Genomic DNA, 13,881 nt, shown 5'->3' with positions numbered 1-13,881 from the left:
AGGAATTGACTGCTAGTGGGTTTGAATCTCTCTCTGGGGTGATGGAAGTGTTCTGGAGTTAGGCAGTGGTAATGGTTATACAACTCTATAAATTATATGGTATGTGAATTAAATTTCAATAAAAGATTGGAAACTGATTAAATAGTATTCTGGTTAAATTTGAAGATATAATTCTATCTTCATAATCTACAAAATTTATTTATGTTGAAGAATTGAGGGAGTCATTTACCACATATTTTAAAAAAATAACAAGTCACTTTTCAAATAAAATAAACTGAAGTATTTCAGTCAAATGTATATGTTGTTTTATTTTTAGTTAACTACACTCTGGATGGAAACATTTCTAACATGTGTTTCTCTACTTCTCTAAAGAAAAGTGCACCTGGCTCTGGGTGATCCAGCAATATCTTAGGGGGTCAGCACCCAATGTGGCTGAACAGAAGCTGTGCCCTCAGGGTACCCTGGATAGTGGAGTTTTCTGTTTTTCATCAACTATTCTGTTCACCTCGTGTCTGGGACTGACATGTTATAGCCACAAAAAGGTTATTATGTGGCTATTGCTACCTAAGAACTGAAAACTTTGAGGCCAGACTGTCACCTTTAAGAATCCTTCTAGTTCAAAACCACTAGTGATCTCAATCCTCTACAGACCAACCAGAGAGAGCTGCTTGTATACCTTTCTATACATTAAGATTCTGGATGCCCCAAAAGTTCTCATCCCTTTTCAGGCCTTTGCCTTCCCAAGGGCTCCCTGGAAAGCCTTCCTTTTGCCTGCCTCCTGAGTCCCCAAGCTCTGCAGGGAGTGTGGGCTGCAGCTTCTTCAAAGCTGCTGCTGTAGACCACTGACCTGGTTGTCAATTTTCAGCTCCATCAGGGTTTCATTCTCTTTCAAAGCATCAATCAGTGCTAGAATCCCAACTCCTGTAATAAAGTTGGATTCCATATTTAAGCTCTTCAAATTTTTGTTCACTCTTAGCATATCTGCAAAAGCCTGGAAATTACAGAAAATAACTGGAGATTAGTTTGATAGCACCTGGTAAATAAACACTGAACAAGCCTGAAGAAATACATAAATCAATACAGCTGCCTTAATGTTTTTCATTAGATTGTTTAAGCTTGACAGGCCACCTCCCAGATCTCATTTGTATCTACTTTTCACATGCACTTGGTCCCAAACTTTAAATTTGTTGTCATGTGTAATTCTCTATTGGTAACACTCTCTACTGCTATTTATTCATGCTTCTGCTTCTTGCTTCTTTCTCCCATGTTTCTCAGACTTTCTCTCAGTCTCTGTGTAGGAATAACTTCATCAATGTCTCTGGAACAAGTTTTCTTACTTGGGTCCTGCTGCAGCTAGGTTACAGTGAAGCCCAAATGAGGCGAAATTATGAACTAATTTCCAAAGCAAGAACTGAAAGGACACAAATAACTGGAACTGCTAGAGCACAAGAACTATGGAAAAGAAGGGCCTAACTAAATATTCACCACCTCAGAGAACACTGTCTTCCATCTGCATTACAATTTCTCACAGGATGTGGCAGTGCTAGGCATTTGACCCAGTGCTTAATAAACACTATACTGAATAATTAACAAAGCCTGTTAAGTGAGCAGAGAGGAAAGAGAAGGGCTGGGGAGATGGGTAACAGAAGAATATAAATGTGAGATTATTAATATAGCCCTGCAGAGGGGTCAAAAGAAAGGCCAAACTCCAGAGAACATGGGGTAAGATCAAACTTAAAGTCGTTAGAGGCAACAGGGGCAGCCACACTATAAAGAACTTGGGGCAGGTATCTATACTCCTGAACTTCCTATTAGCAACAACTGGCCATGTGACCTGAGGTAAATTCCTTATCCATCTATCCATACCCACATTTATTAAAATGTTACCAATAGCCTATTTTTGATAGGCACTGCTCTATAGATTCTGAAGTAAAACACAAAAGTCTCTACCTCATGGAACTTACATTTTAGTGGGGGGCCCAGATAATAAATAAGAAAGCAAAACATAATGTCAAATGGTAAAAAGGGCTATAGAGTAGGAAAAAAAGGCAAAGCAGGGTAGATGGGGAGTGTTGGGGGAAGAGCTGGCTTGCTATCTTATATACAGGGCTCAGGAAAGGCTGCCCCTGGAGGGGGACATCTGAGCAAGGACTCAAATAATTTAGGTGATGAAGTGAAACTATGTGGAGCATCTTTAGGGAAACAGGAGCAAGGAGGCTGTACAGCTGGAATAAAATGAAAGAAACAGCAAGAAAGGAGGTGAGTCTCCTCAGCTAAGGCCTTACTAGGCCACTGAAAGAATCTGATTTTTACTTAGTGAGACAGGGATCTGCTGGAGGCTTCTGAGTATAGGAATGAAATCATTTAAGTTTTAAGAGTCACTTGTGATGCTGTATAAAGAGCTGGCTCTGGGATAGTAAGGTGGAAGCATGCAGTTAAGTTAGGAGGCCACTGCCATAATCCAGATTAAAGAAGACAGTGGCTTGGACCAGGGTGGTGGTGGTGAAGATGGTGAGAAGTGGCTGGATATAAAGGAAATATTTGAAGACAGAGTGGGATATACATTTAAGGTTGTGAGAAAGGGAAGTCACTCCATTATTATCCTGACTTGAGCAAATGTAAGAATGGCGTTTCCATTTAGTGAGATAGGGAAGAGCGTGAGAGAGGCAGGTATGGGATGGAAGTCAGGAGTCTGGTTTGGGATTTCGGTCTGAGACGTCTGTTAGACATCCAAGTAAAGCTGTTAAGGAGAAGCTGAACATGGGTTTGGAGTTCAGGGGAGAGGTATGAACTGGAGATAATAATGTTGGGAGTCACTGGCATACATGGATAATATATAGCAATGAAACAGAATGAGATCACCCAGAAAGTGAGTGTAGATGAAGAAAAGAACAGGGACTAGGGCCAAGCTCTGAGCCGTTTAGAGGTTCAGATGCTGGGGAGATGAGAAGGAAACAGTTTAGGGACCAGAGGAAGAATGCCCAAGCAGGTAGGAGGAGAATGAAATGGACTGATACCCTCAAAGTCAAGAAGAAAAGGGTTTATATCATTGTCAAGTGGGACTTCCCCCAGAAATGCAAAACTGATTAAACATACAAAAATTAAGCAATGTAATATATATTAATTGAATAAAGGAGAAAAACCACATGATCACTTCAACAGACACATAAAAAGCATCGATAAAAACCCAACACTGTAGATCCATAAATGGAACCCTCTACAGGTTTAAAAGAATGATGTAGAACTTCATATGCTGATATGAAAAGACCTCTAAGATATATTAAAGTAAAAAATTTAGTTGCAGAACAGCTTACACTGCATGACTCCATTCATGTTTTAAAATTTTCAAAGAAGGGAAATACATGGAAAAAATAAATATAAAAGGAGAGTAAATAACGTATTGCCTAACAGTGAGTAATCAGAAATTGAAAAGAGTAAAAAAAATTTTTTAAACTGATACTTGCTTTTATTGACTGCTGAACATCATGGTTACTAACAGTAGCTCTTAGAACACAGAATTTTTTAAACTACACTAAAATTATTTATTTTTTATTGCAGTACAGTTAAATACATCTTTTTATAAAACCAGTTTAATCACCTTTGTAACATATCCTGGTATTGCACAGTCATAATTTCAACATTATTAGTCACAGCTTACTTACAATAGCAACAGGGTCATTGCTTCGGGTGGCTGCAAGACTGAAATATTTCACATGTGTGTTGGTTTCCAAAGCCTTCGCAAAATCTTTTAGGGTTGGAATTGGGATATTCTTGAAAGACAAAAATGTGAAACATTATTACATTTTAGTTTTCAGTAAATTCAGTCCAATAATCAAAGACATCTCTACTTTCTCTTTTGCTTAAAATGTACTCAGAAGTTATGTAACATATAACCACTGGCCTACAAATGAAAACTAACAACTTAGCCACCTCATCTCTTTGACTTTTCTAGTACGGTATATTTGCACAAACTGTTGGCAAAGAGCAAAGCATACATCACTGCTTCTCTAGCACGAGGTTAAAGAAAATTCTCACTATTCTCTTTTTAATTATTTGTATTATGAGTATTTAAAATGGTTCCATTTTTCTACAAAGAGAAAGATGTGGGAATCTACGTATAGTGATTTCTGAGGCAGATGACATACTATTCTCAGTCACAAGCTGTAAGGTGTTAAGAGAGATTAACTTGAAATGAGGAAGAGACAGTTTTAGGAGACATCTGTTTTTCCTCTTAGTATCAAGACTTCAACTTCCTGTAGCCTGGTTATTTTCAGATCATTACTATTGATTTAGAGACCAAGATACATGAGAACTAAATTAAAAAAAAAAAAAGATTAGTGATCAACTAGGCACATTAGCTTTTTCCAAGGCTTTCCTGCCTCCACTCACAGGAAGGAACACCCACAGAAAGAGCACAGAGGTCTAATTCCCTAGGGTCCTGTAATTTCCAGATGTTCTCTCTGCCTTCAATTCAGATAAATTAACATTTAAAATGAGGAATCTGTAACAAGGCTATTATGCAATGGCTAATAATACCTAAGAGATCATCTGAGTTTACTCTTTGGTAATTAATTATCCCTATGCTCTCCTAACTCATTTCTTCTTTCTTTACTTCATGGAAGAGTTGCATTTTAAAAATTCCAGTAAGATCCTATAAAGCCCACTTCTGGGTGTGTAATCAAGAGAAATGAAAACACATATTCACACAAAAACTTGTATGTGAATGTGTATAGTGGCTTTATTTACAATTACCCCAAACTGGAAGCAACTCTTAAGTCTCTTAAGTCTATCAGCTGGTGAATGGACACACAAACCGCGGCACATCCAAAGAAATACTGTTCAGCAACAAAACAGCAAACCACTGAGACATGCAACAGCACGGATGACTCTCACAGCATTATGCTAAGCGAAGAAACCAGACTCAATGGCTACACACTATATGACTCCGTTTATATGAAATTCTGCAGAAAGCAAAACGATAATGGAAAGAAAACAGATCCATGGTTGTCAGGGGCTGGAGCTGGTGGCAGGAATGATGACAAAGGGGTGTGACATGTTCTACATCTGACGGTGGTGGCGCAACTGTATGCATTTGCTTTAACTCACAGAAGTGCACACTAGACAGGGAGAATTTCACGACATCTACATTATATTTCAAGGGACCTGATTAAAAAGACAAAAACTGAAAGACTAAAACGCTATTATAAGGGGGCAGTACTTCAGAAGCCCAAGACATATAGACAGAGTTTATATTTCTATTAATATATGATAGCCTTTAAAAAGTAAATCAGAAAATACTGTTACATCTTAACTTCTAAAATTGAAGAAATCTCTGTTAGCATACTACTAAGAAGTAAAAACTTCACCATTACGTAGAAGGGATCAGCCTATATCAAAACTACCCAGCTCTCAGCCTAGATCCAACTGAGTCAAAGCAACTCAAAACAGTTTTCTGCCTGCTTATCACACCTACCTTTATATTATTCAAATTAACTTCAACAAGACAAGCATCATTTTCTTTAATCCTCTTTAAACTTTCTTCAACATTGGTTGGATTTGGGGGCTCATCAAATACTGGAAGAATCTTTTCCCCTTTTACCACATCTGCAGTAACAAATGGAAAGAGCAGGCATTTCACTGATTGACACTATTAGAATGAGAGCATATATTAACTTGGAAACACATAGCACAAACACACACACACATTCAGTAGAACTAATTTATAAGTTTTTTCCCCCAAATTTCTAAAAGATCATTTATGTGCTGACATACAAAGCACTGAAATAAAATTTTACTGAATATAAGTACCAAACATAATTCAACATTTAATTTGTTTGCAATGTATCAGCCTTCAAAAATGAGTATTTTCACTGCCTCTTACTTCCTGGTGTATTACAAGATATCTTTATCACAAAAATATAATTGCTGATACAAGCTGACACAAATGGTGATCCCATTTACTTTTAGCAATGTTCAAGATAAAGTTCTAATATGACAAAAATCTTAACAACTGTTAAGAAATTAAGAAGAACTGAAAAAAAAATGACAACCAAATGCAATGTGTGACCCTTCTGGATCCTGATTTGAATAAACCAGCTGTGTAATGATATTTTTGAGAGAATACAGAAAATCTGAACATGGACTAGTTATTGGATGACATGAAAGAATTACTCAAAATCTTTAAGTTTGATAATGGCATTGTGGTTATGTTACAAGAAGAGCCTTTGTGAGAGACACATATGGAAATGGGTGAAGTAATATAAACAAACAGGATTTGCTTTAAAATATTTCAGGGAACAAAATAGAATGGATGGGAAGGAGGCAGTCAGTGGACGAAACAGAGCTGGCAAGATGTGAAAAACAGTTGAAGCAGGATAATGGAAATGTTATTCCCTCTTTTATTATGTATGCTTGTACATTTCCACAATAAAGAGCAAAAAAAACCCCAAAAAACCCAGGAGAATGGCCAATTATAGAACATTCATAAAATGGAATGTTATAAAGATGTTTGAATGAAGTAAATCTATATGCACTCACTAGGAAATGTGATATGTTGCTAAGCAATATATTATATAGCATAGATTAAAATCCTCACCACCGAGTTCTTGGGATATTAAAGCTAGTTTCATCATTCTAAAACTTCAGCTCCTTCATAGGCAAATAAGAGATGATAATACTTATTTCACAGAACTGTTGTGAGAATTGAGAACAATTTACATTCAAGAGCTGTGCACAGAAGAACATGGCCCATGGTAAGCATTCAAAAAAAAAAAAAAAGCCAGCAGTACTATTACTGAAAACCTAAGTAACAAAAAATACCTCTTGTATGATCCCATTTTTGTTAAAAAAAAAAAAAAGATTACTTATAACATGTGTACATATATAAGTTTATATAAGCATAACATGAAGTCAGGAAGGATACATTCCAAATCGTTAATAGTCATGGCTGAGGGTGGGTGGTGGTGCAGGAAGTAGAAGGCAGGATGGCTGTGAACAGAGACACTTACTTCTTGTGCACTTCAGTCATGTTTGAATTTACTACACAATCTGGTAGTTTTAAAATGTCTTACACATAAAATTTTAAAAAAGCTTTGCTTTAGTCTGTCTAACACTGCGTCAGACAAAAAGGTTTAGGGTCTGAAGAATTCTTTGCTTTCTCCTGAATCTGATTTTATAATATAGTTTCTTTGTCAGCACTGTTGTAGATTTCCTGAAAATTAGGAACACTGAAAACAAAATGTCAATTAAAGCCAAGTTAGACTGGTTTCTATAGCATCTACCATTAGCATTATTTAGTAAGGTGAGAGTGGTTCCTATTATGTCTGCTGACACATTAAGCATACAATATTTAATATTCTATTTTCAATGACTTTCTATTGTCAATACCATATAACTGGAATCTCAGGATTCCAGCACACATACGTAACATTTGGCATGCAAATACTGAAGTTATTACATGGAGGAAACAAAACATAATTAACAAAAGATTAAAATTCACAAAGCTTTGTAAGTTCTTACTTGAAAAATGTTCTTGGTCGACACCATTACTACTTCCCACTATGTTGCAGAACTGTGTATTTGTTATCAAATTGTGCATCCCAAGAATAGCTATAAATATAGAAAAAGAATGTTATTTTATACCCCCAAATTTCTATCAATGATTTTAATATTCTCTAGACATTTTCATATTCAATTAAACACACATTTTGTAGCCCCAAAAAGGAGACAACATGATTAAAAAAAATCCCCTACAATCTCTTTCTTATCAATACCCTTGTACTTTCTCCCCACTTCTGAATTTATACGCAGCTGGAGCCAGCTTGACCCTAAATGTAAACCTGTGCTTAGCTCCATCTGGTGGCCAAGAGAGAAAATGGACATGATCTACTGCTATCCATCCACCCTTCTCACAATGTTTCTCCAAACAGAATGAGATAAAAACCAGATTTTTCAACTTAACCTTGACTGTTAATATTAATTTACATTTGTACTTCAGCTGAGAGCAGCGTACTAGAAAGTACAGATGAATTCTCACATTTAAGATTAAAATCACATCCCTTAGGACTAGAAATAAATGTGGTTTTGTTTTGCTGCCCTTTTGCACAAATGAGGCAGAAGCTACCACTGTACTGGCCCATTCCACTCTGATGAGTGTACTGTTTACAAATTCATCAGTCCTCAGCCCCCCAGGGAATAAGATACCTGCTCCAGTTGTGGTACCACACCCTGACTGTCCTCTTGTTAATTCTTGGGGTTATTTGGTACTAAGATCTTCCCAGGCATCATATTTTTCTGTCTAGGAAAATGGGTGTTGGTGGAGGTAGCTGGGGGCAGACACTGGTCCAGATAAGAAATGGGTAGTGAAAAATCACAGGGAGGTTTGGAGTTCCATCTCACTGCAGAAAAGTTAGGAAAGTGGGATGATAGCTCAGGACTGACTATTTTATCTAATTTCAAGTTACCCATTTCTGGGTCTTCTGATAAAATGGGATAGCAGTTGACCTTGGAGATGGCTTTTAGCTGAGCACTGGCTGATGAAAGTCTTTTATAAAGACTTTCAAAGATGGCAAGAAGGGGGAAAAAAGACATCCAATAATCAATAAATTCCATTAACATTAAAATTTGATCACTAAGAGAATTAAAAAAACAAAATCCTTTATGTCAGATTTATAGTGTTAAAAACAAAGCCAAATATATGGTTACATATTCAGGAGCACTTCGCTAGGCAAAGACAGCATTTGTGTAGTGAATACAGGTGTGTGTTGGCATTTACCCCTCTATTCTCACTCACAAATTAGTTTATTTTAGGAGATACCTGCGAGGTCACACAATTCTGTATCAGAAGCACTTGTCAAAGCTTCTTCTAGTTCTGGATCAAGTGATACTTTTTCTTCTGTAAAAGTCTGTACAGGTTTCTGTTTGGGGATGAATATTTTCCCTGTAAAATAAAGCAGTTTGTTAATTTCACTATTACTGCTAGTAACTCATTACCCATTTTGTTCTAACAGAAATTATTAGAAGTATGTACAACTGAAGCTGAAAGAAAAAATCAAGATTAACATCTACAACATATATATGTATGGCTGAGTCCCTTTGTTGTTCACCTGAAGCTATCACAGCATTTTAAATCAGTGATACCCCCCAAAATAAATATAATTAAGAACTTAAAAAATAAATAAGGAAAGCAAAAAAAAAATTATCATCTACAATAACTGTTTCATCTTCAGCATGTATTTATAAGTTTCCAATGCAATATTCTGGCCATAAGAGTCAGAACCAAAAAAAAAAATGAACTGATCCCATTTGTGAAAGTAAAGTAGGCTCTTTTTGGAGTAAATGAAGGTGCTCAGTCATGTCCGACTCTTTGCGACCATGTGGACTGTAGCCCACCAGGCTTCTCCACCCATGGGATTCTCCAGGCAAGAATACTGGAGTGGGTTGCCATTTCCTTCTCCAGGGGATCTTCCCAACCCAGGGATCGAACCCAGGTCTCCTGCATTGGAGGCAGACACTTTAACCTCTGAGCCACCAGGGAAGATGCTTTTTGGAGTAATAATGAGCCATTGTACAAATATTAAAAAAAAAAACTAAATCATAAAAAAATCTATGAACAGATTAAGGAAATAAAACAATTCACTTGCTTACTCTTAAGCCAAGAACTGGTAGAGTCCCTTGAGGGACGGCAGAGGCAATTCAACTTCCAAAAATTTGGACTTCCCTGGTGGTGCAGTGGTTAAGAATCTGCCTGCCAATGCAGGGAACACGTGTTCAGTGTTGAGGAAGATGCCACGTGGCAGAGAGCAGCTAAGCCTGTATACCAAACTACTGAAGCCCTTGAGCCCCAGAGCCTGGGCTCTGCAACAAGAGAAGCCACCGCAGTGAGAAGCCTGTGCACCACAAGGAAGAGTCGTCCCACTTGCCCCAACTAGAGAAAGCCCTTGCACAGCAAAGATCCAATGCAGCCAAAAATAAATAAATACATTTTTTAAAACTTCCAAAAATTTAAGTTCTAATTGAAAAGAGATTTCTGTATGTACTGAGTGGTCATCTAAAACCTTCTGGCACTGTTCTTCTAAGCCTTGATGGACAGTAACAAGGTTACTTAAGAAAATAGTTTTTCTAGAAACCTATAGTTCTTGGTATTTGAAAATTTGATATTTTATTACCATATGTTCAATGAAAAAATGAAAATGTGAAGGGAAGGGAAAATGATAATGATAAAACTGCAGCACAAGAGACCATAGCAAAAATCAACAAAGCCAAAAGCTGGTTCTTTGAAAGGATAAATAAAATTGACAAACCATTAGCCAGACTCATCAAGAAGCAAAGAGAGAAAAATCAAATCAATAAAATTAGAAATGAAAATGGAGAGATCACAACAGACAACACAGAAATACAAAGGATCATAAGAGACTACTATCAGCAATTATATGCCAATAAAATGGACAACGTGGAAGAAATGGACTAATTCTTAGAAAAGTACAGCTTTCCAAAACTGAACCAGGAAGAAATAGAAAATCTTACCAGACCCATCACAAGCACGGAAATTGAAACTGTAATCAGAAATCTTCCAGCAAACAAAAGCCCAGGTCCAGACAGCTTCACAGCTGAATTCTACCAAAAATTTCGAGAAGAGCTAACACCTATCCTACTCAAACTCTTCCAGAAAATTGCAGAGAAGGTAAACTTCCAAACTCATTCTATGAGGCCACTATCACCCTAATACCAAAACCTGACAAAGATGCTACAAAAAAAGAAAACTACAGGCCAATATCACTGATGAACATAGATGCAAAATCCTCAACAAAATTCTAGCAATCAGAATCCAACAACACATTAAGAAGATCATATACCATGACCAAGTAGGATTTATCCCAGGGATGCAAGGATTCTTCAACATCCGCAAATCAATCAATGTAATCCACATTAACAAATTGAAAAAAAAAAGCCATATGATTATCTCAATAGATGCAGAGAAGGCCTTTGACAAAATTCAACACCCATTTATGATAAAAACTCTCCAGAAAGCAGGAATAGAAGGAACATACCTCAACATAATAAAAGCTATATATGACAAACCCACAGCAAACATTATCCTCAATGGTGAAAAATTGAAAGCATTTCCCCTAAAGTCAGGAACAAGACAGGGTGTCCACTTTCACTGCTACTATTCAACATAGTTTTGGAAGTTTTGGCCACAGCAATCAGAGCAGAAAAAGAAATAAAAGGAATCCAAATTGGAAAAGAAGAAGTAAAACTCTCACTGTTTGCAGATGACATGATCCTCTACATAGAAAACCCTAAAGACTCTACCAGAAAATTACTAGAGCTAATTAATGAATATAGTAAAGTTGCAGGATATAAAATCAACACACAGAAATCCCTTGCATTCCTATACACTAATAATGAGAAAGTAGAAAAAGAAATTAAGGAAACAATTCCATTCACCATTGCAACAAAAAGAATAAAATACTTAGGAATATATCTACCTAAAGAAACTAAAGACCTATATACAGAAAACTATAAAACACTGATGAAAGAAATCAAAGAGGACACTAACAGATGGGGAAATATACCATGTTCATGGATCAGAAGAATCAATATAATGAAAATGAGTATACTACCCAAAGCAATTTACAAATTCAATGCAATCCCTATCAAGCTACCAGCCATATTTTTCACAGAACTAGAACAAATAATTTCAAGATTTGTATGGAAATACAAAAAACCTCAAATAGCCAAAGCAATCTTGAGAAAGAAGAATGGAACTGGAGGAATCAACTTGCCTGACTTCAGGCTCTACTACGAAGCCACAGTCATCAAGACAGTATGGTACTGGCACAAAGACAAAAATATAGATCAATGGAACAAAATAGAAAGCCCAGAGATAAATCCACACACATATGGACACCTTATCTTTGACAAAGGAGGCAAGAATATACAATGGAGCAGACAATCTCTTTTAACAAGTGGTGCTGGGAAAACTGGTCAACCACTTGTAAAAGAATGAAACTAGAGCACTTTCTAACACCGCACACAAAAAAAACTCAAAATGGATTAAAGATCTAAATGTAAGACTAGAAACTATAAAACTGTTAGAGGAGAACATAGGCAAAACACTCTCCAACATAAACCACAGCAGGATCCTCTATGATCCACCTCCCAGAATTCTGGAAATAAAAGCAAAAATAAACAAATGGGATCTAATTAAAATTAAAAGCTTTGCACAACAAAGGAAAATATAAGCAAGGTGAAAAGACAGACTTCTGAATGGGAGAAAATAATAGCAAATGAAGCAACTGACAAACAACTAATCTCAAAAATATACAAGCAACTTATGCAGCTCAATTCCAGAAAAATAAACGACCCAATCAAAAAATGGGCCAAAGAACCAAACAGACATTTCTCCAAAGAAGACATGTGGATGGCTAACAAACACATGAAAAGATGCTCAACATCACTCATTATTAGAGAAATGCAAATCAAAACTACAATGAGGTACCACTTCACACCAGTCAGAATGTCTGCGATCCAAAAATCTGCAAGCAATAAATGTTGGAGAGGGTGTGGAGAAAAGGGAACCCTCCTACACTGTTGGTGGGAATGCAAACTAGTATAGCCACTATGGAGAACAGTGCGGAGATTCCTTAAAAAATTGCAAATAGAACTGCCTTATGACACAGCAATCCCACTGCTGGGCATACACACCGAGGAAACCAGAATTGAAAGAGACACATGTACCCCAATGTTCATCGCAGCACTGTTTATAATAGCCAGGACATGGAAACAACCTAGATGTCCATCAGCAGATGAATGGATAAGAAAGCTGTGGTACATATACACAATGGAGTATTACTCAGCCGTTAAAAAGAATTCATTTGAATCAGTTCTGATGAGATGGATGAAACTGGAGCCGATTATACAGAGTGAAGTAAGCCAGAAAGAAAAACACCAATACAGTATACTAACACATATATATGGAATTTAGAAAGATGGCAATGACGACCTTGTATGCAAGACAGCAAAAAAGACACAGATGTGTATAACGGACTTTTGGACTCTGAGGGAGAGGGTGGGATGATTTGAGAGAATGGCATTGTAACATGTATACTACCATGTAAGAATCGAATCGCCAGTCTATGTCTGATGCAGGATACAGCATGCTTGGGGCTGGTGCACGGTGATGACCCAGAGAGATGGAAAGGGGAGGGAGGTGGGAGGGGTGTTCATGTTTGGGAACGCATATACACCCGTGCTGGATTCATGTCAATGTATGGCAAAACCAATACAGTATTGTAAAGCAAAATAAAGTAAAAATAAAAATTAAAAAAAAAAGCATAAAAAAAAACCACCAACACAGTATACTAACACATATATATGGAATTTAGAAAGATGGAAATGATGACTCTGTATGCAAGACAGCAAAAGAGACACAGATGTGTAGAGCAGACTTTTGGACTCAGAGGGAGAGGGAGAGGGTGAGATGATTTGGGAGAATGGCATTGAAACATGTATAATATCATGTAAGAATCAAATCACCAGTCTATGTCAGATGCAGGATACAGCATGCTTGGGGCTGGAACACGGGGATGACCCAGAGAGATGTTATGGGGAGGGAGGTGGGAGGGGGGTTCATGTTTGGGAACACATGTACACCCGTGGTAGATTCATGTCAATGTATGGCAAAACCAATACAGAACTGTAAAGTAAATAAAGTAAAAAAAAAAAAAAACAAATAAAAAAACCCTGCAGCACAAGCTGACCAAACAAGATATACTTACACACAGTGGGACCAAGTTACCAAGACTGCCTCTCATTTACTTCCTGAGAGAGGTAAAAATTATGAAAGTGAAAGAGGAGAGTGAAAAAGTTGGCTTAAAG

At 37.0% G+C, this 13,881-nt stretch overlaps 1 protein-coding gene across 1 annotated transcript in view; it reads right to left on the bottom strand.

Moving 5' to 3' along the window:
- TMOD3 (tropomodulin 3) overlaps positions 1-13,881 on the bottom strand; it is a 98,187-nt gene that overhangs the window by 8,989 nt on the left and 75,317 nt on the right. The window contains exons 4-8 of the mRNA XM_018054203.1: positions 8,816-8,938; positions 7,519-7,608; positions 5,474-5,604; positions 3,663-3,770; positions 848-991 (exon numbers count right to left, since the gene is read on the bottom strand). Of these exons, the coding sequence (XP_017909692.1) occupies positions 848-991; positions 3,663-3,770; positions 5,474-5,604; positions 7,519-7,608; positions 8,816-8,938 (596 nt within the window). The remainder of the gene's footprint in view (positions 1-847; positions 992-3,662; positions 3,771-5,473; positions 5,605-7,518; positions 7,609-8,815; positions 8,939-13,881) is intronic.

This window comes from Capra hircus, chromosome 10 (genome assembly GCF_001704415.2).
Source record: "Capra hircus breed San Clemente chromosome 10, ASM170441v1, whole genome shotgun sequence".
NCBI lineage: Eukaryota > Metazoa > Chordata > Mammalia > Artiodactyla > Bovidae > Capra > Capra hircus.
The sequence above is the reverse complement of the archived record's forward strand: the minus strand, read 5'-3'. Positions and strand labels throughout refer to the sequence as shown.